Source organism: Maniola hyperantus, chromosome 4 (genome assembly GCF_902806685.2).
Source record: "Maniola hyperantus chromosome 4, iAphHyp1.2, whole genome shotgun sequence".
Taxonomy (NCBI): domain Eukaryota; kingdom Metazoa; phylum Arthropoda; class Insecta; order Lepidoptera; family Nymphalidae; genus Maniola; species Maniola hyperantus.
The window spans coordinates 15,190,569-15,215,973 of NC_048539.1; the positions used below are offsets into that span (position 1 = coordinate 15,190,569).

The 25,405-nt window shown below is 36.6% G+C and overlaps 1 protein-coding gene across 1 annotated transcript in view; it reads right to left on the bottom strand.

Annotated features, from left to right (window-relative positions):
• Window positions 1-25,405, bottom strand: part of raskol (Ras GTPase-activating protein raskol) — a 173,474-nt gene that overhangs the window by 107,494 nt on the left and 40,575 nt on the right. Inside the window, exon 4 of the mRNA XM_069498086.1 lies at window positions 22,715-22,898. Within this exon, the coding sequence (XP_069354187.1) occupies window positions 22,715-22,898 (184 nt within the window). The remainder of the gene's footprint in view (window positions 1-22,714; window positions 22,899-25,405) is intronic.

Here is a 25,405-nt window from a genome sequence, read left to right on the forward strand (position 1 = left end):
TGGCAAATAAATCACTGGCAACATGCGTGCAACAAGACGTAACGATGCTCAATGAGCATAGGGGCACTGCCCTTACCACATTTACATACATAGGCACATGTCTTTGCCTAGTAGGTAGGTACATAATAATTTAAAAAAAAAAAATTAAGGTAGGTATAACATTTCCAATTTCATACTAACTTACAACATAGATATTATACCAATACCATCACGTCCTATTTCTAAAAAGCTGTTAACTATTAGAAGTATATGAGCTAACACTAAAAAAAGTGAAAATTTTCAAAAATTAATTAAACCCACGAAGGATGAAGGTTTTAAGTTAAATTTTTTAGAAGCATAAGGTTTCTAAATTTCCCTTTTTTTGGACGATAACACAAAAGATACTTTTTACAGTGAACCGCTTTTTAGAAACAGGACGGCAGCATAATATACTATACTGCAACCTATAACATTATTTTCAGTACCTACTTAAGTAAACAAAACAATAAAATATAGGTATCCTACGCACAACACTGCCACTGGTATATATTTTTTTTTGGATGTTACTAGGCGTATCGGGCCCAACGCTCCTTATGGGGCTGTGAAATTGGAGTCCAGGCAACGGTTCATGAATCGTGACACTTTTAAAAATAAACTACAGGTGAATTATGTTACCCACTTTATATTATCGCTTTCCTAAGTAAACTTTCTACTTTATTGCCTAAACAAGGATTTTAAATAAGATCCTATAAGAAAATATGTTAGTTTAGATGCCTTGCCTTAAGGTACCTACTTTATATGTCTTTCATGTTATCGCGTATCACACTTAATAGTGTTTTAGGAATAGCTTACCAAAATTCTTTCGAATACTTTTAGGTTAGTGCTTTCATGATTATCCGTATAAATGCTACTCAACCCAGACTTTCTTGAACAACCGACGCACGTGAAAATGATCAACGATAAAATCACAGTCATTGTCAAATACCACTTTTTAAGTTAACAAAAGTTCGCACAGTTAATTACCTACATATTATTAAGAGTTATTAATTGTATAAGCAGTAATCTGACTGTTCACGAAACTCCGATTGTTCCAAAAGCAAAACATAATGCTGAGAAACGCATCTTGTGAAATCTATCTAAAGTTACTAGTAAACTAAACTGAATAAAAGGGTGTTTTGTGATTTTCAAAAAACAGAATCTATATAAAAGGAAAAGGTGACTGACTGACTGATCTATCACCGCACAGCTCAAACTACTGGACGGATCGGGCTAAATTCGGCATGAAGATAGCTATTATGACGTGGCAATAGGCATCCGCTAAGAAAGGATTTTTGAAAGTTCAACCCCTAAGGGGGTGAAATAGGGGTTTGAAATTTCTATAGTTCACTATATATTTGTATAAGCTAGTAAATTATAGTGCCGCGACAGGACTGTGACAGCTGGTGACAGCACTGTTGCGGCAGCACTGCTGCGTGCAGCGTGGTTCGGAATCATACCTTTAGGTAGGTATATTATTTAGCGAATTATGCGAGCTCAGTTTAGTTTCAAACAACGGTTGGCGAACGACTTTATTTTTAGCTTCTCTTCCTATGAAACGTGTTTGTAAGCAATATTCCACATTTGGACCGGAATACAGCAATTTGTTAAAATGGCGCAATGAATTTGGTTGGTAGAAAGCACTTTGAACTGTGCCAGTGAGTGATCTAATTATTCACGCTCCCGAATTACAATCGTGACATGAAAGTTTTATTAATAAACCCACGGAACAGCTAACTGTGAATAATATGCAATTTTTTCAAATTATTTATCAAAACATCTAGGTTCATTCAATGTTAGTAGTATGCCGCAAAATATTAGAACAGAATATAGGACCGGGACAGTTTAAGATCCTTCACATTACAGCGGCGGCGCTGCACTGCGCTGTAAAATATTATTATTTCAATCATTTTTGGTGCATGTCGCACTAGAGCGGCGCTGCACAACACGTCACTGCGCGTCGCGGCATACAGACCGTTCATTATAACCACAACTTGCCCCCGCCGCCGTCAAGTTGGCACTATTGCTTTGTTTGCTTTATTCCTTAGGAATTAGAGTTTATTATTGTATGATTTGCAATGGTGCCGACATAACCTTAAGGGGTCAAGTTATAGTGAACGTTCTGTAGAGAATATTTTGAAGCGAAGCGGCAGGCGCCGCGCAGCGCTGCTGTAATGCGGTCCGACCTTTAGCTGTCCTTCAAATTATTTGCGACAATTAAGGTCGCTTATTCCTTTGAAATGTGGGACTCCACAATACCTACTTAGGACATTGATCGAAAATGCATCACGCGATAAATCTTTATGCATTAGGGACAGAATGGTTTCTTTTGTTCAAACTACTTGCGCCAAAATGGGCAGCACGCGTCACTGCGGACTTCAGCTGAATACAATAGCATAAGCCATAAATTGATACTACGCTGATTCAACGGAAACTTACAATACCTGTACAAAATCGCAACGCTGAACAACACCTAGGAAAACGCACTCCAACTTGGACCTCGTTATTGCTTTCCACCAAGCATGATTGAAGCCAAAAAACTTTTAGCCAAAATTTCGCTTATAAGTTGAATCCCTAGTGAACGAATTGTAAAACAAACCCTGATCGTATGTCGTATGGAGTAAATGTACTTAATTGAAAAAAATATATGAGTGACTTGTGTCTAATTCACGGTGTACAAGACTCAAGAGTGCATGAACCCGGAAAGTTACGTGTTCCAACTTATTAATAACCAATATCCTAATAAATTCCTTTCAAAACTCAAATAGCTAAGTGTGGGTGCGGGAAACCACAGTCGCATGACGTTTCAGGGTATATCGACAGTTGTTAGCTAATTTTAAACTTGAGTAATCCATACAAATATAATATCACAAAACTATAAGGACGTAGGTATTTTGTGCCAATATTATAGACTGTTCATGTATCTGTCTATCTGTCTGCTAGCATTTCACGGCTCATCCCTTTAATCGATTTTGACGAAATTTGGTGCAGAGATATCCTAGCATCCCAGCTACTTTGTGTCAAAGAAAATTAAAGAGTTCCTACGGAATTTTTAAAAGACCTCCATCCACATCACGAAGTCACAGAAAAGTGCCCACGGAATTTTTAAAAAACTAAATCCACGCGGACGAAGTCGGAGGCATCATAATATATAGTTGGAAATATCAGATATTTACCTTTTGACGTAGGTATCACTAGTGTCTATTAAATTAGTCACCTCACCTTCGCACGTGGAGGTAAACTGATGAGTGGCCATCCCACGCTTGAGCAAATCATCTGTGAATTATGTTAGTCCTACGAGCTAGCTACGAGTAAGTGAGTTCTATTGAATTATTTATTAGTAATTTTTGGCCGCGGCTTTGTTTGCATTTTCGTGGAGGCGTCGAATCAATGAAACCGATTAAACAAAATTGAGAAGCAAGAAGCTATGTCCTACGTATCAAGATGTTTTAACAACTCAGACGAGCACTTGTCCCACCGCCAGAAAGAACTAGAGTGAGGAAACTCTCGGTTTGATCCTGAATCGACGATATGACAAAATACTAGGCTATGGTACCGCAAAATCAAAGAAAATAGGGCTACTTAAGGGCTACCTGCGTCAAATATACAAACATTTGACGCCTGCCAGTGACTTCGAAGCGTCGACGTTCTGTACGAGGAAGCAACTAGCTATCGACTATTTTCTCGCTCAAGAAACGTACAATCGATATAAAATTCAGTGTAAATAAAGAGATAATTCGTTGACTGTACACTGCCGCGGCGAGAACTCTCTCTCCACTAGTTTGTCACAGCAACAAGATCAAAGAAAAACTCGCTCAGCGATGCTCTCTTGGTGGTCAAAACTCAAAACACACGCGCACTTTGCGCATGCGATTAATTAATTTATGTCTTAGCACGACTCGTTTTTCGCTAATCGTCGTCTGTAGGACAACTGACTGCAATACAGTTGATGCATTCCACATTTCTCAAACATCAACTTTGTAGGTAAACACTGTTGGGTTACGGTAATTAAAAATCTGTTTTCAATTAACCTTGAATTACTCGTCAACAAAGACGCTAACCCAAGGTGGTGATGGCGAGGCGTCGCGACGGGTGGCGCATTGCCAGCTCCATTGTTTACGTACACCATCACCGAACGTTTAATGGAGGCATACTCCATATAAACTATAAATAAGGCTGCGTAACGGTGCATTGTGAATAGTAACCAAACACCGGACGTGTGAAGAAAATTGACGTAATCGCTAACATCATTTTCTTATTTTATGCAGAAAAGATAAAACTTTTATTTCAGTGAATACGTCAATTCAGGCAGCGTTTGCAAAAAGAGCATCTGTTTCAGTCGCTATGGAGTTTGGAAAATTCCTGTTGGTTCAAGATATTTTGGGTTTGAAGAATTTACAACATTTAAGTAGGCAGTTAATATACATTGCACACACCATTAAGTTTTGTGCACTCAGGTATTTTCGGCATATTTTGACGGTTGAAAGAATTTATAATAAAATTTAAAAATAAAAAGGATAGAGTGACTGACTGACTGACTGATTGACTGACGTATCAACGCACAGCTCAAACTACTAGACGGACCGGACCAGGTCGGACCTGAACTAAGAAAGGATATATTCGATAACCCGATTTAAGGGGGTAAAATAAGGATTTGAAATTTGTGTAGTCCACACGGACAACCTCTATAAAATAAAAAGCTTTCATAAAAATGATATCTACATTATCAAATATGTATACCTACATTCTCACCCATTTACTACGAGTCTTCATTTTGGAGACATAGTTGTTATCCTTGATGAATATTTAACATTTCTGAAGCGAAGTCGTCGTGTCATGGAAAGATAAGCACGAGTGCGTATAAAAAGTCCATTATTTAAATGTTTCAACGCGGACACACCTATTATCCTTAGTAGGAAACCTCATTTAACGGTCTTCGAAAGTATTTCATACTCAATCGTAAATAACTATGGTAAAGCCATCATCTACTCCAAATAGATCAACTATCTTAAGTAATCATAATATTATCTAGTAGCTAATTTGGAGGTAAAGACAAAAAGACAAAGAGCGCATTCAAATTAACCGCAAAGTGCCGCGCGAAGGCAGTGCGTCTGCAGCGCTGCGGCCGCGATGCTTTGTATATAATTTCGATCGATGAACTGATCAATGAATGAAAGATTCAATCAGAAGATGATGACCAAGCGATCTTCATCTTCTTCTGATTGAACCTTGGATAAAGGAGTCTGGCTGCCTTTGTGAAAAGATGCGTAAGAAAAGTTTCGCTTCGACGAAACAAACAAAAATATACACTCAATGGTTGGGTAAGCACAGGTAAGCTGTAAGCTCATCTTATAATTTTCAATGACTTAGAAACTTGATATTGAAATCAAAAACTTTTTCAAAATATTTTTTATCTAGTATTACAAAACATTCACTTTTTCGAAACTCGCTAGAGAATATCACATTTTGAATAAAAAATGGCATTGCTATGTGATTGAATAAGTATCATATTATTATAGGTATTATAATAATAATATGATACTAGCCAGTTACATATTTAAGAGGCTCTTATCATGAGCAACCCATCGCCGGCTTACTACAGAGCACGGGTCTCCTTTCAAAGTGAGAAGGGTTTTGGCCATAGTCTACGCTGGATAAGTGCACATTGGCAGACTTAACATACCTTTGAGAACATTATGGACAAGTCTACATACATTTTATTATCAGCTACTCCAGCCGTTCTATGCTTGTCTACCTAGTAAACCATTACTTGTGCCAGCCACTATTTGAGAGATATCTACCTATAATTACTTATACCACACCCTTGATACATTGTACCTGGTATTATAGAGATTTGATACAGCTTAACGTCGCACGTTGTACCTACTGTATGTAGAGGGCATCTTAATCTGTCGGCTAATCAAATAATAATAGCCTTGTGTGACTGGTGTTGCCCCAGACCCATCAGCTTGCAGAACACGTGCTTTGTCCGCACTAATGAAATAAGATACAGAAGTGCTGACATCAAAACATGTGGTTATATATTCCAATTGCTACTGTATATAATGTACACTTGGTTGGTAGCAGTTTAATAACCTAATAATAAAACCTAAAGTAATAATTCAAAATTTATTAATTAAAATTAATTAAAAAATTAAAATGTTTTCCTAAAACCGACTGCGGTTTGCACTACATCAACAATTTTTTTTTCTGATTTGAAAATGGCGCCCTTACAGCTGCCATATTGTTTTAAAAAAATGTATAGCCATCAGTGTCACTTGGGAATTGGGATGATGTAAGGATTCAAACATTACTCTTTCATCACATCTGTTCTGGCATTTAGAAAGAAACTCACATACATACCTACAGTATGAGAGTTTACAGGCACCCTGAAAACATTACACTCCTTTTTTTGTGCAGTCCTGTAACAAGATAGTTTTGAAGTCGATTTATGTTCTTTATGGGAAACGGAATTTGGATCAGCTGCTATTGACCTAACAAGACTTGATGACAAAATCGTTAATTGAAAAGGCGACTGCTCTCTTCAGGAACGTACTAATGGTCCTTGAAGTAAGCTGAACGGACAAAAGCGTTTTCATTACGTGGTGGGTCAGGGCTACCTATACAGTATACACATTCCAGGAACACACATTCGAAGAAATTCCTGCTTGAACATGTATTGTCAAGTATGTAATTGTATGTACCATATTAATAGTAACAAAAGATACTGTTGGTATCTAGAATTCGATATGTACCAAATGCTGCCAAGCGATTTAGCGTTCCGGTATGATGCTGCGTAAAAACTGATAAGGATTGGTTTACTAAAATTGTCATATCCCTTCCAAGTTAGCCCACTTGCATCTTAGACCCCATCATCACTTAGTACTTACCATCAGGTGAGATTGCAGTCAAGGACTATTTTGTAATGAAATAGATTTAAAAAATATTTTTGAACATTTTGTTAGACGAAAAAAAACTAGTTGATTGTATTATCTATGGCGTGCTCTGCGGAGTAGCGAATCTATGGGAAACGTCACTCTCAAAAGGGCGCGTATAAAGTGGTGTTTGCTCTTGTGTTGATATAAATAATAATTACTATGTGAACAGTGAATGAAAGCCTTCTAAAGTATATCAAATTGGTTTTCATTCTAATAATTTATACCCAAAAAATATTTCTTTATTAGGACTAGGTATTTTCTTGCTTATCTTACATAGGTTTAATACCTATGTGTTTGCACTTTTAAGTCTAAAATTTCCGATCAATGCGCAATTTTTGTTTTTCCATTTTTTTGTTAGTTGTCAGCCCTACACTAAATCCGAACACCCAAGGATTAATCACTGTTGACTCAAGATGCACTTGTTTAAATCTTTAAACAATAATGCCTTGTAAGGAAACTTGTATTTTTAATGCTTATACCTACTCCTAATTATAATAATAATAGGCGATTCGTTCTCTATAACCTTGGCATCATTATCTCACTCTAGTGTTTAGTGTTATTATTATAATTTATAGATATTAGTAAGCTAGTGTCAACAGAACTGCGAGAAATGATTACATAAAATCAAGGACCTAATAAAACAGGCATTCGTCATCTTGAAACGAGTTTTAACTTTTTTCCATAATTATAAGTTACAACTTACAATGTGTGTTTTCTTTACAAAAATATTTAATAACCCAGGACTTTGTATAAGAGTCGTGAAAATATTTGTTTCTGACACACGGGAAAGAAAGGAAGAAAGAAAGAAAGAAAATGCATTTATTTGTTGTTGGTGTCACAGATAAAATCAAAGTACAAATGTAACATTTTCATCTGTGACACCACCCCAAATGGGTGTACAGCTCAGCATAATTTCTTGCATCATAATATGCGTTAACAAACATAAGATGCAGGACGCTGATTTTCAGCAGTGACGGGAATGACGTAAAACTTATTTAAATAAATACTACTTTGCATGTACCTACGGGCGGCCATATAATAGGTATTATTGAACACTGGCAACGCATCTTTAAATTTTACTTCGACGTCTACTTCGTCGAAGTTAACTACAAAGTTGTTTCTCCTGAATTTTTTTCTTACCACATTTTCTTAAAAATTGTCATAAGTTGCAAATTATAAGAGCATTCATAATAATCCTTCAGATGTCCGTCCGTCAGACAAGATGATCTGCATTGTATGGTAATTTTTCGCGGTAGATTATCATGGACATTTGCAGTACCTACTTAGAGTAAGTACCTAGCCAATACATAACCTGCCTTTGTATGGCATGTATTGTCAAAGATTTAAGGAGCGACGGACAGCCTTTGTAACTCATCCATATCCACTATAGTGACTGACAAAACGTTTTCGGGGAAAAACCAACGGACTTTTTTTGGATTTTTCCAATAGCCACAGAACTGAAATAAAGGAAATAGAGCTCGTTTGTGACACGACAAGCTTATACTCGCGACTTCGTCAGCGTGGACTACACAAATTACAAACCCCTATTTCAATTTCACCGCCTTAGGGGTTGATTTTTCAAAAATCCTTTCTTAGCGGACGCCTACGTCATAATAACTATCTGCATGCCAAATTTCAGCCCGATCCGTCCAGTAGTTTGAGTCAGTCAGTCAGTCAATCAATCAGTCAGTCACCTTTTCCTTTTATATATTTATATTTACTCCAGAATACTTTTCAATAGTATTAAGTATTCTCTTCAGAACATATTTATATGCACTTGTAGCTACTAGTATATCTTTTGCGTCATACCCATAACATTGCCGGTTTTATACCTTCTTAGTCATGCACAGACAGAACGCAGTTTGCAATTATACCTAAGTGAACTCTTCGCACTGTTCACAAATAAACGTATGACCCTCAACGCCCATCTTACTAACTGCACAGTGCACTTTAATGTATTCAGGACGCATCCCCACGGGGAGCTTAGCGAAGGGGTAAGCCCTAGGTCGCCCCTCAGGCGTTATGGCTAGGACCTAATGAATTCAGGGGTACGTCGGAGGGTTCAAACTTCGAGCTCAGCCAGCAATTTAAACGTTTAGCCGACCATTCATCACTCCCCTGTTTAATTAGTGCATATAATCGTATAAGTGTTTCACCACGCCAGATAAATATCGTGGGGTTAAAACAATGGCTAATGCGAAATAGGTACTTAGGTATATGAGGTAACTTTATGCAAACGAGTTGATACAAGTAAAGTAAAAGTAAAATATGCTTTATTGTACACCAAAACAAAAACAATAGACATATAACAAATACAGCATGTACAATAGGCGGCCTTATCGCTAAAATAGCGATCTCTTCCAGGCAACCTTAGGATAGAGGATATTATAAAAATTAAAGAAAGCGGAAGGGGTGTACTAATTAAATAAAGTAAATACATTGCGTATGAACTTTGTGAAAAACCTAAAAATAGTGGTGGCTCAAGCGGTAGGGATCCAGGGAAATGGAAATACCTACAATTTGAGAACGTTGCTACACATATTAATTTTCTAAAAATTCTTTCTGTAATTGATTCTGTAAATATTAAAAAAAACTAAATGATGCCAGTGACTTCGTCCGCGTGGATTTAGATTTTTAAAAATCCCGTGAGAACTCTTTGATTTTCCGGGATCAAAAGCCTATCCCCCCCCCCCCCCCGGGATGCAAGCTATCTCTGTACGAAATAAATTTCATCAAAATCGGTTAAGCGGATGAACCGTGAAAAGCTAGCAGGCAGACAGGCAGACGGACACACTTTCGCATTTACAAATAATAGTATGGAAGTATGGATAACGCAGAATTTCCAATTTCGAAACCCTACTCGCCAGCCCACCCTCCCAAGTTCCATTGCCAGCCGCCTCCTTAAATCGTCTCATAAATCTCTTAGTTTGGCAGCCTCCCAAATTGACCCCCATATATCCCACCGAACAATATATCCATGTTATTTACGTGGATTTAGTATTTAGATATAAAATACAGAATGCAGAATTTTTACTACATTTTCAAACATTCTTTTAACCGATGACCCCTGAATGTTATTTATTTAGATCCTGCCAATATCCATACTAATATTATAAATGCGAAAGTGTGTCTGTCTGTCTGTCTGCTAGCTTTTCACGGCCCATCCGTTCAACTGATTTTGATGAAATTTGGTACAGAGATAGCTTGCATCCCGGGGAAGGACATAGGCTACTCTTTATCCCGGAAAATCAAAGAGTTCCCACGGGATTTTCAAAAACCGAAATCCACGCGGACGAAGTCGCGGGCATCATCTAATATTAAATATGTGTAAAAAGAAATAGAAACGTTAATATGAGTCTTAACTTAAGAGTTAAGCTAATGCATTTGGGTCACATTTGTAGATCTATCTCTTCTACTATTGCGTCTTTTATATCACCTATCTTACTCAGCAGCCAGCACGGATTTTATACGTCTTGTATATAAACATAACATGTCTATAATACTGTCATGGGACCTTAGCTATGGACCTTAGCTACAGCACACGGCGATGTCAATAGACTTTTAAAAAAACTTGTAAAACAAACGTCACATACAACCGGGGACCATTTAATTAGTCTTGATTTTTCTATATCAGTTAAACGCGGTTACCTCGATCAAGGCATTGAAGCGGCATTCCAATACAAGAAAGTTTAATCAGTAGCGGACATCGGATGGGAAAGAAAACAGGAAAAGTAATCATGCCGAGACACCAAGCAATGCCATAGAAGGGGTGAAACTATAGAATTGCAAACAACGACTCAGGATTTATTTACTTTTAAATTGAAAAAATCCTCTTCAAAGAAACATATAAGTCTGTTGATATGTACTGGACAATAATAATATAGTATAAGTACTAGACGGAGCTCGCGATTTCGTCCACGTGGATTTGGGTTTTTAAAAATTGATTAACTCTTTGATTTTCTGGAGTAAAAGTACCTAGTTTATGAATGTCTCCTGGATAGCCACGAGTATGTTTCTATCTTAAGAAATTATACTTTGTGAATTTAGGCTTTTTTTAGAGACCCCGTAGGACTTTTTGATTTTCTGGGGCAAAAGTAGGCTATGTCCTTCCCCGAAAGCAAGCTATCTCTGTACCAAATTTTATCAAAATCAAATCTAAGTAATTTGGCGAAAAACTAGCAGCAGGCATTTTCACATTAGTATAATATTAGTATGGAGTGAATGTGGATTATAAAATACTACTTAGATGATGCCTGCGCCTTCGTCCGCGTAGATCTGGGTTTTTAAAAAACCCGTGGGAACTCTTTGATTTTCCGTGATAAAAAGTAGCCTATGTCCCTGTCTCTGTGCCCAATTTCGTTAAAATCGGTTGAACGGATGGGCCGTGAAAAACTAGCAGACAGACAGACAGACAGACACATTTTCGCATTAATAATATTAACATGGATTTTTGTATTGTTTTTCAAATTGTATGGTACCTAGGTATTTTTTGCCAGCCCAATATTGATTTCAATTGTGCTATCAAATGACCCTGCGTCGTAGATCGACATTGCAAGGCCGTTCGATTTATCCGTAAATCTCAATCTCAGTCGTCATACCTCAGTACACATTGTATCGATCATTATGTAATCATTTGAAAAACGCTCACTATAATTACCATAATATTCTCGTATATTAAGTCTCAGAAGTCCACTTTCGCTTGCAAGTTTCACCAATTTTGTGGTTTGACAGCTTCGAGGCCTGGTTTTAATAAAATAATGATTCCTCTTATCTAACTCTTATTTAATTTTATTAAGTAATTCGTTATTCATATTTATACACCTAATATTATTTCCACGCATATAGCATATAGCTTAATAATAAGCCTATTTATATAATTGACTTAATATAATCACTACAAAGTCGTTACAAATACAAGTTCTTTAATCAACATTACCTAGAACTGTTCACTTTCAACAAGTAAAAGACACGTTATAATTATTCTCCTATAACTCTAACATCCATTACATTGACGTGAACATTGTGTGAAGTACAACCTTGCTAATTACATATTATCTCTAAGTAGGTACCTAGGTAGTAGATATATAAATTTTAACGAAAAAACCCGGAAATGTTCGTACTTTATGAACATCAATTGAAGCATTTTACAGTTTTTACGTTTTTCCGCATACGTTATATTTTGGGACTAATTAATGTAAATTAATCCTTATTAAAGTGATTTAAACTTGAGTTGTCGACCCTCGCGTGACCGCTCTGACTGTATTAAGAGTGCTCTCCATGGCCGCTCCAAATCGAGCGGAGAGCATGCTATTACAATCAACATTTACGGGTAGAACATACTCAAAAGCAATGCTCAAAAGCGATATGAGAGACGTTTGAAAAAGTATTACGTTAACTATTTGCAAATTAAATGATATTTTTTAACAAATTAGATACATTTCAAATTAATATTAAGCAAAGTTTGCCATAAAGCTAGGTTTGCAATTTTATATTAATTTCGTACATGATTTATTTACGCACGACGTTACCTCAAACTTTGGTTAAAAATAGAGATATTTCAGGGGTCATAATTTTCAAAATAAATATAATTTTACTAAGTATATTTATTGTTTAAGATCATAGATAATAGAAATATAAATCGATATTTTTCGTATTATAACGTAGAGTCCGCTAAGAAAAAGAAGAAAGGTTTTTAAAAATTCAACTCCTAACGGGGTAATAAGGCTTTCAAATTTGTGTAATCCATGTGGATGAAATTGCTAAGCTAATCGGAAAGCTATTATTATAATAATAGGCGTACCTACGAGCGTAGCGAGACCTATAATTATTAATCTATGCGTACTTAATACGTTCGTTAAACGAATTCACTTCTTACGCGCATCTCCAAACGAACAGATGCGCGTAAGAAGTGTAACCTTAATGTTACCAATAAGACAATACTAACCACAGTCGACACCCACATACTGTGCCATCGAAATAAATAGTTTCATTGCAACATAGAATCAGGAAGTTTACCGCAACTGTACCAAGATGTTCTAAATGCTGTACAGATCACGATAATGTGACAGCGGCACGGAATTTTTATGCAATACGAAAGTTATATCTCTATTGCATAAGTGAAGTATGAAATCAATAATTATGGTACAGATTTATCTCATCCACAGTGTAACCGGGTAAATTCAATAACTAACGGATTTGCATGTCTCGCACCGTAAAGACATGAGTTGCGATTTTTAGTAGTAATAAAATTATTAATAGAAGAACTGCTGGCCGATTTAGTTGATATACCTACCACTACCAGTATGAATCATCGCCAGCCCAACAGTGAGCACGTGTCTCCTGTCAGAATGAGAAGGGTTTAGGCCATAGTGCACCACGCTGGCCATGTGCGGATTGACAGACTTGGATAAAGTTGGAGTTAAAAAGAGTTGGATACATGAGATGGCATAAGAGACAGTATCGATTGTTGATTATATGAGAGTCAATTAAAGGGATAATACGAAACGAGCTTATTTTCTGGATTAATTTAATTCTGACAGTTGAAATGAATAAGACAATAATATAAACTGCATATAAACTGTGACAAAACTTGAACAGTATAGTTATTATTTATTAATTAATCAACAAAGCAACAATTACGATGTACCTATATAGGAGGTAGGTAGTCTGCTCCTCCTACACAAGTTATCAATCGGATGTTTGCATGATGCGCCATTAATAGTAATTATGTCACCGAAATAAACAACCGTTATCATCAACATTAGGTAAGATACTTAATGGGAATTTAATAGTATATTCTTTAGAAAACTCTTTTCTTATTTTATTGTGATTTACAAATCGAATGATTCTAGGTTTTGTGAGTAGTGAGTCATAAGTGTTAGTTTGCTCTGGTATTACTATATGTTACTAGGTATAATATATTTTATAAGGCTATAATTTTTTTTGAAATAGACCTTTTCTATTTGTTTGGAATTGGATTTGTGTTGTTGGTAGGTATTATTGGTCTCATTTCTATGACAATATTATTGTTTTGTGTTTTTTGAAATAAATTCATCGTTTATGTGCTCATACTTTATCGGCTTACCTACTTCTACTTATTTTCATTTCAAATCGTATTATTTATGAGAAAAATATTGTCGAATACCTAATTCATTATTGACTGCAGCTATCGATAATTTCCAGTAAGTATAACAATCAATTCGAAACACTTTAAACAAAAGTTTAAACTAACAAATAGGTTGTTGGTACCTAGATAAGTAATCGGTATTCAAAAGGTGGATAAATAGATAAAAAAATAAGATTTTTTAAATTCTACACCTAACAAAATAACACGTTAAACGCACCATGCTTACAATAGATCAGTATTAGGATCCTTATCGATCTCGTACTCTCAGACAGCTGATTTGTTATCAAAATTCAAAACACATCACTATCTCGTTACAAATATAACTTCACCTCAAGTTCAACAGTACGCACTGCGCAAAACTTTTTCGGGAAAAGCTACGCGTGCGTTAACGTCCCGATAAAACGCGAGTTTCGATATCCGATTTAAAATTCGAACTCCGATTATAGCCGATGTGTGGTGAGTCGGAAGCGGCATAACGCACTGGCGCGAACGCCGCGCTTCGGCGACGAGAACTGACAGCAGACGAAGCAACAGGGGCGTCAGTAACGGTTGCGATGATCCTATGTAATTTTCCGCTTATTAAAATGAAAATTAGTATTTAGACTGTACGGGATATGTGACATATTTTCAGTCCAGTCACGAACGATGACTTTTGTGCCACTGTTATGGTGGTGGATCCACAACACAAAAGGTTGATGAACTTGGAATTCCATTTGTGTAGAAAATAAATTGTGAATCTCACATTTTTATTACAAATATTAATAAAAAGAAACATCTAAATGTATAAAAGGAAAAGGTGACTGACTGACTGACTGATTGACTGGGGCTGAAATTTGGCATGCAGGTAGCTATTATGACGTAGGCATCCGCTAAGAAAGGATTTTTGAAAATTCAAACCCTAATTAGAAGGTTGAAATTTGTGTAGTCCACGCGGACGTAGTCGCTGGAATAAGCTAGTGGTGTATAAAATATCTAAATCATCATCATCATCATCAGGCCGTGGATGTCCACTGTAGGTAATTAGACTAGGCCTTCCCTAAATAGCGCCACCATACCCGGTCCTCACTCCTCAGCCTTCTAATTCAGAAATATCAAAATATAAAAAGAAACGTCCCGACTCACTCATCAAGGCTCAACCCAAACTCTTGGATCTAGAAAGCTTAACTTTTGCACAGAGGTTCCCTTGATAATCTAACATGCAATAAAGACGGATTTTTAAAAATTCCCACGAGAGCAAAGCTGCAGGCGCTCGCTATTATATTATGTATAGCTAACCATCATCAGCTTTGGAGGTACATAATAGATATAGACCATACAGTCAATACATTTTTTTTATTATCTACTAGAAAAATCAGGTGCACCAAACTTTTCTGCAGGTAGTTTAGCAGCCCCGAGACAATAAAAATGGAGTCAGACCGAGTCAGATGCATACGGAATAAATGCAGCCTGTGGCAGCCCTGGATTGCAATAATGTACAGACAATAGACAGTAGCATCCAAGCGCCAGCGATATCGCTCGCCGATGTCCAACAGTATCACAATCAGTAACACATCGAATATTAAAGACCTACTTGGACTTTATTGTATATGGGCAGTTGTGAGACAGCTCTAGTTGCAATAAGCAGAGATAATAGGATCTCAGCGGCTATGCAATCTTGGCGCGGTGCTGTAGACTGCTGATAAGCAATAACATCAGCTTGCTTATATTGAATACTGTAAACGACTTGGGTTCGGTAGATATGTAAGTGTGATGTGGATAAACGCCGCCCATGCTCATTTGCAGCACCAGAAGTACTACCAATGTGCTCTATCTACCTCTTGAATTTTAGATTTTTTTAAATCCCGAGGAACTGCGATTTTTGGAATAGAAAGTAGGCAAAGGTCAAAGATGCAGATGATGCCCGCGACTACGTATACGAGGATTTAATAGGTTTCTTAAAAATCATATGGTACCTAACTGTTTAATTTTCCGTGACGGGAAAAAGTGGAAATGGGCAGGCCACGTGGCTAGACTAAAAGACCAGAGGTGGACAACAAAAGTAACTCTGTGGAGAGGCCCTCGTGGCAAAAGGAGCAGGGGGAGACCACTGACAAGATGGGAAGATGAGATCTTAAGAACAGCTGGCCCGAAATGGGATTGTATAGCGCAGGACCGAGATAAATGGACATCTTTGGAGGAGGCCTTTACCCAACCTGGGGTCTTTACATGAATAGTAATAATAATCCTAACAATACTAACAACTAAATTATAAGTTCAACTAACCAACTAACAAAACATAGATAATTTAAACTATTGTAAAATGTAAGGAATAAAAGGCTTTTTTATTTTTATTTTATTTATTTAACTGTTTGATTTTCCGTGACAAAAGTAGGTCGTATCTGTTTGTCCCTACTCCCTGGGATGCAAGCTCTACGTCAAAATTGGCTAAACGGATGGGCCGTGAAAAGCTATCAGACAGACGGACACACTTTCGCATTTATAACAGGCTATGCTGGTATACCTACTTGTCTATATAATATTTATATATACCAGCAGCACTGTTTGTAATAACAACAGTAGTAAATGGTAGGTAGTATAATATTGTGGTAATAGATACATCGTATATTGGAAACAGACTATGACTCAGTTCTGAATCGAGGAAAAACATTGCATGCCAGCTCTATCCGCAGACAAACCAACGTCGCAATGGAACTGGCACATCAGGGTTACCAATTGTTGGCAAGTACTATATTTTTAGTGCTTGCCATGCAAATATTACTGAAAAATGTAAACTGTGTTGTAATTTGCTGCTCATTCATTAATAAGTTGACGGAAATTATTACTAGGTATTTTAATCTCACTTTACTGAAATAGGATCATTGAATTTCAAAAAAAGACGGGAAACGGGAAAAATCGGGATGGGGACTCACACAGCACAGATCCCGCGCCAACCAGGTGCGAGATAGTGCGGGTGACGTGCGGGTGTGCTGGGTGTCTCTCCGCCTCATACCCCGATTGCCATCTCGACCTGTCGCAAACCATATATTGAATACATGCTATATTGAATCATGATCTTTTTGAATTCACCTGACCCCGGAGGCAGCCCTGGTCCCAGGGTGCAATAAACGGACAATAGGCAAAAACCCTATGCGTCGCGACAGCTCGCTGATATTCCCCGGCACCGAGGGAAAATTGAAACTAGACTCCGACGCAATTTTGCCTACACAGGAATCCTTTCTTTCTCATATATTTGTCACGGCATCAAAGCGCAGAGCACTTCCAACTTGCATAAAAGACATTTGGAAAACGTATTTATCAGGGTTTCTTTTTCATGAATAGATTTTGTTCTAAATCTCCCAAAGTTGTTTGAGATTGTTCACAAGATTGTTCGAATCTAAAGACTTTCAAAAAATACAACCGATTATTATTTTAATTCGTAAACTACAATCCATACTAATATTATAAATGCGAAACTATTATGTCTGTGTTACCTAATAATTTTTAACAACTCATCCGCTCCGTAGCGTGCTACTCGTAACAAAATAAGCTACTTTTATCCTAGTAAACGAATTTCTTCGGAAATTTTAAAAACCTAGGTAGGTACCTCGCGTCACACTATAAACTATAATATTTCGTAAAATCCTGTCCTATTTATAGGCAATTATATAATATGTAGAGTCAATTGAATAATTACACTGGTGGGCTTAAAATAAATATGCTATAGAATTAACGCATATACTCGTACATATCTCGTGACAGTACCAAACCACTGCAGTGGTTTCAGCAAGGTAGATAGTTGATACCATCTGTCTGGCTCGCCTTTATAAATGCTGCTATTTACACCCTCTCAGGCTGTAAACTCACTGACTGTAAAATCAGGTGATATTTTCCATACAACTTTTCTAACAAAGTTATTGTACCTACCTAATAAAAACTCTCAGTGATAAATTAAGGTAAAGGTATCTCTGTTAAAATTGTTTAAACCGCGGAATAACCGGTTCCAAGTCTGAAAAAGGGTAGAAAAGACACCAAAAGTCCGACAATAAGTTCATCGTTGGAAGACTTAACTGGACATGGTTACGGTTTCTAAATTCCCCTGAAACACCCTGTAGTTATCGGTCACGTCGTGTCAAGCGCTATAAAACTATTCTTCCTAACCGCATTGTCGTGCGTGTGGAGTATGGACACCACACGGCGAGTGTAACCTTTATTATGGTAAAGTAGCCTTTATGTTTCAAGCGATTAGAATGATGAATGCCATTGTTTAAAGCTTTGAGCATATTAATATTCGGGTCATGTATGGATATACGTTGAGTTCACAGGAACCGATGTGTAAGCGGTGCCAAGCGTTCAATTAGTCTACCACTGAGTATGACTCAATTTTTTTTGACGAATCAATTAAAACATTTGAAATCTAAACTGACGTCAACTATGCGACCTAAAATTTTCTTTCCATACGAATGTTTGTAACACAAAAAACCACATCCGGACGTTTTTCCTGCTTTTGTGTAAATTATTTTCTTTTAATGTTATAGAATTTCTTTATACAACGACGTATCTACATGAATATAATTATTGTGTCTTCATGCACGTTGAGTATAGTAAATAATCAATAGTCTAATATGTATGTACAATAACTAGAATAGAATAGAATAGAATAGAATAGAATAATGTTTATTCGAGGTATATAGGTGGTACATGGTGTAGGCAATATCGTCCTGTACAGCAGTGCAACACCTCGAACAGGTAGGCCACTCAGCTTGTGTTGAGACGTCGGGCCCCTCAGACACACACCTCTATAGCAAATATTGAGGTACCAGAAGCCCCAACGCTGATTTTAAGTGACCACCTGTTATACTACCCAAACGTCAGTGGCGTAGAATATGTAAAGTTGGCGAGTAAATGGATAAATAAAATGAAATAAAGGGTTTAAAGTTTTTTAGAGCATAAAAGAAGAAATAAGAAATAAAACATTTAAATAGATGTTGTAAATTGTAAGAATAGGAAAATTGTACAATAGTTTTTTTTTTGTATATAATATTATGAAGAAAAAATAAAATAGGATAGCTCGCAAGGTGTGGATGAGAAAGTAAAATTTGGTAAAATAAATAAATTAAATTAATTTTGACTAAATCTGTAACTTTTGAATATTTAAAAGATGTTTTTTGAATTTCACTTTAAAAGCGCCGGAAGTCTGAACTACTTACGTACCTATGGTTTATATAACATAGTTAAGTCATTTGTCTACGATTCAAATATTTATATATAGTTATAAGTTTATAACTATTTACCCAAACCACTTTATATATTTTATAATAATTGTAAATTTTAATAAAACCGGTCAAGTAGGAAGGGTTCCATGCCATCGTACAATTAATAACATTTTTTCATTTTTTGTGATGTAGGTAAACACAAATTCATGGTTTTTGGATTTCCCTTTACGTGTACTATAAGACATTTCAACCATACCTATAGGTTTTGATTTCCTTGACAGACATGACAGACAGACAGACAACGAAGGGAACCAATAAGGGTTTTTTTCTGTGAAGATACGGAACTCTAAAAACAGATAGAATGTTTCGTAAAATATGTCAAAGCGTTTAGAAAAACAAGAAATGAACTCGTTACTAATATAGAAAATAGAAATGCAGTCTCGTCTCACACCGGTAACGTCTTCTATTTTAGTTTCGTCAATCGATCCCGTGTTCCCTGGGATGACACGTCGTCTGATGAAAAATTAAAACATGAATTGAAATAGGCAGGTTACATGTTCGAAAAACGTTACTTATGTGGTGCCACCTTTTTTTCCGCTGGTAAAAATGCAGTTACTCATCTCGCACAAGAGCAGGTGTGTGGGACTCACTGGCAATATTTTTAACAGCCTTCAGCATAACCCACTAAAAACCCAGCAGTACCGTCCGTGTCAAGTAGGCGTCTCAGGATCCCGGATATCGCTTGCAACTGAGACGTCCTAATGTTGAACCGGCACAGGTTTACACCCAATATCTAAGGCGGGAGAACGTGCTGTACTTTACTTCCAGTAGATTTTATCCAATTACTAACTGCAAGTTTCTTCAAGTGGTCACATATCTGGCCTTATCCCATTGGTTAATTTGGGTCGGCTCTTCTAAAAGTTCTATCTTGACTCTTGGCCTGTCAATTTTGTTTCTGGGATCAATAGCATCGTCAAAAGTAAATAACATAACAATATCATAGCAGAAATTATATTTTAACAATTTTACCTACTAATAATATATCGAAGGATTTTTAAGCCGACTTAAAAAATTAATCCATATGTAGGTACACGCTTGTTTTATTGCGATGGGGATTAAATGTCACACCATCAGGGACGCGTTTCAAGGGAGCAATGTCAATTAAAATCGCCGGGCCCTAATTGTGTCCATTTTAGCTCGATTGCGCCAGACGAGGGAAGGGCGCCGGCCATCAGACGGTGAAAACTGTATTGCTTTATGAACTGTTCTACTACTTTATTGACGGTACTTCGTACACACATCTATAGGTGTACTCTACATATCTACTCGTGTGACTCTACAACAGATACTAACTTATATAACTACCTACACTAATTGATCATTAGAAATTAAAATACTAATGGAATGGATCCTTAAAATTGAAGTAGGTGTTTTTTTTAAATTTATAGCGCTTGGCTGCAATCAGACCTGGTGGCAAGTGATGATGCAGCGCGCTTGCCTAGAAAATACCTATTTAAGTATTTACTCTTGACTTGAAGGTACCCATATTAGGTATTGGAGGGGAAAACTGATGCTGGAAGGGTGTTCCAAATCTTAGCGGTATAGTAAATATGCCATGTTAGTTGTAAAGAGATCGGCCTCATATTCGGGAGGTCAGGGGTTTGATCCGAGCACGCACCTCTAACATTTCGAAGTTATACCTACCTGCATATGCATTTTAAATTTCGAGCAATTAAATATCAATTGTTTTCAACATCAACAAGAAACCTGCATGCCTGAGAGTTCTCCATAATGTTCTCAAAGGTGTGTGTAGTCTACCAATTCCCCCTTGGCCTAGCCCTAAACCCTTCTCATTCTGAGAGAAAACCTGTGCTCAGTAGTGCTCAGTAGTGAGCCAGGGCTGGTTTATCATGATGATGATTGATATTGGATAGTTAAGGCTATAATCTATCTATCTACCTACTGTAAATGCCTAGAATAAAAAGCAAGTAGCCATAAAACGCGATTTACAATCCTCGTAACAGTGAGAATTGAGATTCGTGCTGAACATTGTAAGGAATTTTAAAAATAATCCGGGCATCCGTAAATGAGAAACAGTTGTAGTTAAGTATGCAGTTGGGGCGTAAAGCCCACCATAATCGATTCGAAGCGGATGGGTGCGCAAGCGTCACACTGCGTCAATTGTCATTTTGGTGTAGGGCTGCCACTTGTCATTTTTAGGATTCCGTACCTCAAAAGGAAAAACGAAACCCTTATAGGATCACTTTGTTGTCTGTCTGTCTGTCTGTCTGTCTGTCTGTCTGTCTGTCCGTCTGTCTGTCAAGAAACCTACAGGGTACTTCCCGTTGACCTAGAATCATGAAATTTGGCAGGAAGGTGGTCTTATAGCTGACATTTGGGGAAAAATCTGAAAACCGTGAATTTAAGGTTAGATCACACAAAAAAAAATTAAATTGTGGTCATGAACTAATAATTAGTATTTTCAACTTTCGAAGTGAGTGACTATATCAAGTGGGGTATCATATGAAAGGTCTTCACCTGTACATTCTAAAACAGATTTTTATTTATTTTCATGCATCATAGTTTTTGAATTATCGTGCAAAATGTCGAAAAAATACGACTGTAGTACGGAACCCTCATTGCGCGAGCCTGACTCGCACTTGGCCGGTTTTTTTTATTTTTTAGTTTCAGTTTCACCAGGCTCCATATTATTTACTTTCCCTCGAACTCCCCAGTTGTCGGTTCTACAGGGCAATGTTGTTTTACTATCTCTATGTTGTTTTATTATATTTCTATGTTTATATCCAATTACTTCAATTAATTTTAAGTTTCACACATGTTTGGCATTTCAGGAGGCAATGGTCTTCATATTTTCGAAACGTATCTTTAATAATGTAATAATTATTTAGTGCTTTTTTTTTTGTTTTACCCTGTTTCAATCCTGTCTTTAGCTATAATATAATAAACCTGTATATAAGAGTTATAAAACGTCAACAGTTACAAAGAAATGCCCACATCAACGTAATGGCCTGTGACTAATGACCCACTTTTACTTGTATTCTTGATCAACTAACATTAATTTAATCCAAAAAAATGCTTAACCGAACTAATTAAATTATCAAGTGACAACTTCTTTAGAGAAACGAATTTGTTTTCAGGCACCTTGCCTGAAGACGACTGAAAATTTCCGTCTTGCACGATAGACTAGAGACATCTAGCGTCTAGTAGTATAAATATGAAATGTTGATTCAACGCCATCTAGTTCACAAGAACACATCCACACTTCCACAAGTAGTCCATAGATGGCGCTCTTCAATTTCGCTTGTCTTCTCAACACTAGATGGCGTAGTATCAGCAGTAGTAATGCTATTCAACACTAGATAGCACTATATATATATTTTTTTTTAAATATATCGTTAGTTTTAAATTGCAAGCATCCTTACCTTGTGATGGTAATGCCCGTAATGAAATAGCATCATCCTCGATATCATTTTCAGCCTCTTCTTCTGTGATGGACGGAGGCGCGGCCCAACATCGTAACCGGACTCCATTGCCTGCTGCGTTGCCACCGTCTATCCTGACTCGCGGTAAGCTTCGTGTCGTATATTCTCCGTTGTTATTTGCTACCTGGGAAATGAAAATGAGAATAATTATTAACGTTTATATATTTTTTCTTGTTTCGTTGGTAATTTGAAGAAATTGATTTTATAACAAATACTCGTAGGTAGGAATAAACTGGCTGTAAAATTACCTGCTCCAATTCAGTCATCATCATCATCATCATCATGATCAACCCATCACCAGCTCATTACTGAGTACGGGTTTCCTCTCAGAATGAGAAGGATGACATAGTCTACCACGCAGGCCAAGTGCGGATTGCCAGACTTCACATCACCTTTGAAAACATTATGGAGAACTTTTCAGATTTCCTCACGATGTTTTCCTTCAACGATTAAATTTTTTTGGATAAAGAAATATTACAGAATTCACTATCCATAGTAAAGCAAGCTCATAATATTATTTTGTAGTTAGCTTTTAATAATCCTAAATCCTAATACCTAAAATAAATCTTCATCAAAATCAATTCATGGATTTTGGAGCTCCAGAGAGAAAATCACCTGGATATAATATTAGGTATAGTTATAGAGCAAATTCTCTTTAACTGAGTCACTGTTAGTAGGTACTTAGTATGAAATAACTAATAACATAATTCAAAGATTGCTAAGCAGGTGAGATAATAGGTCGTATGATTATACAACTTTACTCAAAGGTCACCTGATACAAGTAAGTAAGTTATGTATATAGTGTGTATTATAGTACGTATTATATTATTAATAATACATCAATACTGTAATTAGAGCAATTATGTTCCCACGTCCTTCTATCTCCTTTCTAATACGGCCTGAATCACTTCAATTGACGCAATGTTAAAATTGAATGGACGTTATCGCATCTTAAATTTCTGGTATCAAATACTATTGAACTATACCGTAAAATCGAGTTTAACATTCGGCAGGTGATCCAATTTAACATGAGACTCAAACAAAGCTACTTAATAGAGCTACCACATAAGACACAAAGTTAGGCAAATAGTTTGAATAAATACTGACTAATTGATTTAGGTCTCAATTCAGCCCGTTTTTCTAAAGAAACATTAGTTTTTTTATATTAATTTTTAACTAGCTGATGCCGGCAACTTCGTACGCGTGGATTTAGATTTTTAGAAATCCCGTGGGAACTCATTGGTTTCACGAGATAAAAAGTAGGTGTGCGATGAGTTACGGTACGTTTTAAAATCCGTAAATTTGAATTTAAATGTATCGAAATCCGGTGCGGAATTAATTCTGCAGTGCGCGCGCAATTAATGCTTGTCAAAAATATCACAATTTAGATATATTTAAAAGACACACGCTTCATTTTAACGAAGATAAGCTGTTGAAAAGCGCTGCATTTAATAAAATTCCAAGTAAATAAAAACCGGCGCGCCTTAAACAATAATAACGACATTTAAACGACATCCAGATTGGCCTAAATTACACATTAACGCTTCATCGAAACGTTCACATCGGGCTAAATAATAATTAATCAGCAAACATTTCGCCTCTGCGCTTACCAATGAAAAGCTTTACTTTTATTTACGTGAACGTATTTTACGACGATAGGTTTTCAACAAATGATTTATAGCTTAGATTTATAGGTTTTCGAATAGGTAGCTAAAGTCACTAAAACACAATTAGAATTAAAGCTTTAATGGTTTTTCTATGATCACGATGTCTTGTAATAAGATGATACCTACCATGTATCTAGTCTGATATCATCGGCCTCTTATTCGCTGGCGGGTTTGATTCGGGACCTCTAACTTTTCGAAGTTAAGTGATTTTTAAGCAAAGCACTTGCTTTACGATGAAGGAAAACATCGCGAGGAAACCTGCATGTCTGAGAGTTCTCCATAATGTTTTCAAAGATATGTGAAGTCTATCAAACCGCACTTGGCCAGCGTGGCTCTCATTCTGAGAGGAGACCTGCTCAGTAATGGGCCGGCGGTAGGTTGATGATGATGACGTATCTAAATGTAAATCAACAAAATTTCAAAACGAATTCGTAGATACTTTGACCCAATTACACATTAAAATTTCATCGAAAGCTCACACAGTTAAGACAAACAAACATTCCGTCTCTATGCTCACTAATAGAACCTATTTATAGGTCAGAGAAAGCATCATGAGTTGAGCAGACGTGATGAACCGCGCCCTTTTATGTTATTAGATCTAAGATGTTAATGTGGTTCGTCACTTTTTGTAGGTACATTATTATAAACAGAAACAGAACAGTGAGTTATTTTATTACGATAATTTATATTCAATATTAAAATTATTTAAATAGTATAAACAATAATTATATTAACGTGACGTCTTATAAAGTTTTATTTGTAGTAAAAAACTTTTCATTCTCATAATTCTAACCATATTTTCGGAGATGATGTCATACAAGTTCCAACCGATCCTGAGAGAGTATTGAGGTCAAAACACAACTGCTATTAAATTTCTTCCAAAGACGCGTTGTAGGTACTTACTTAAATTGTAAATGATTGTGGACGAAGAATAAAGGAGATGTAGTAAGTACTTATACTTTCT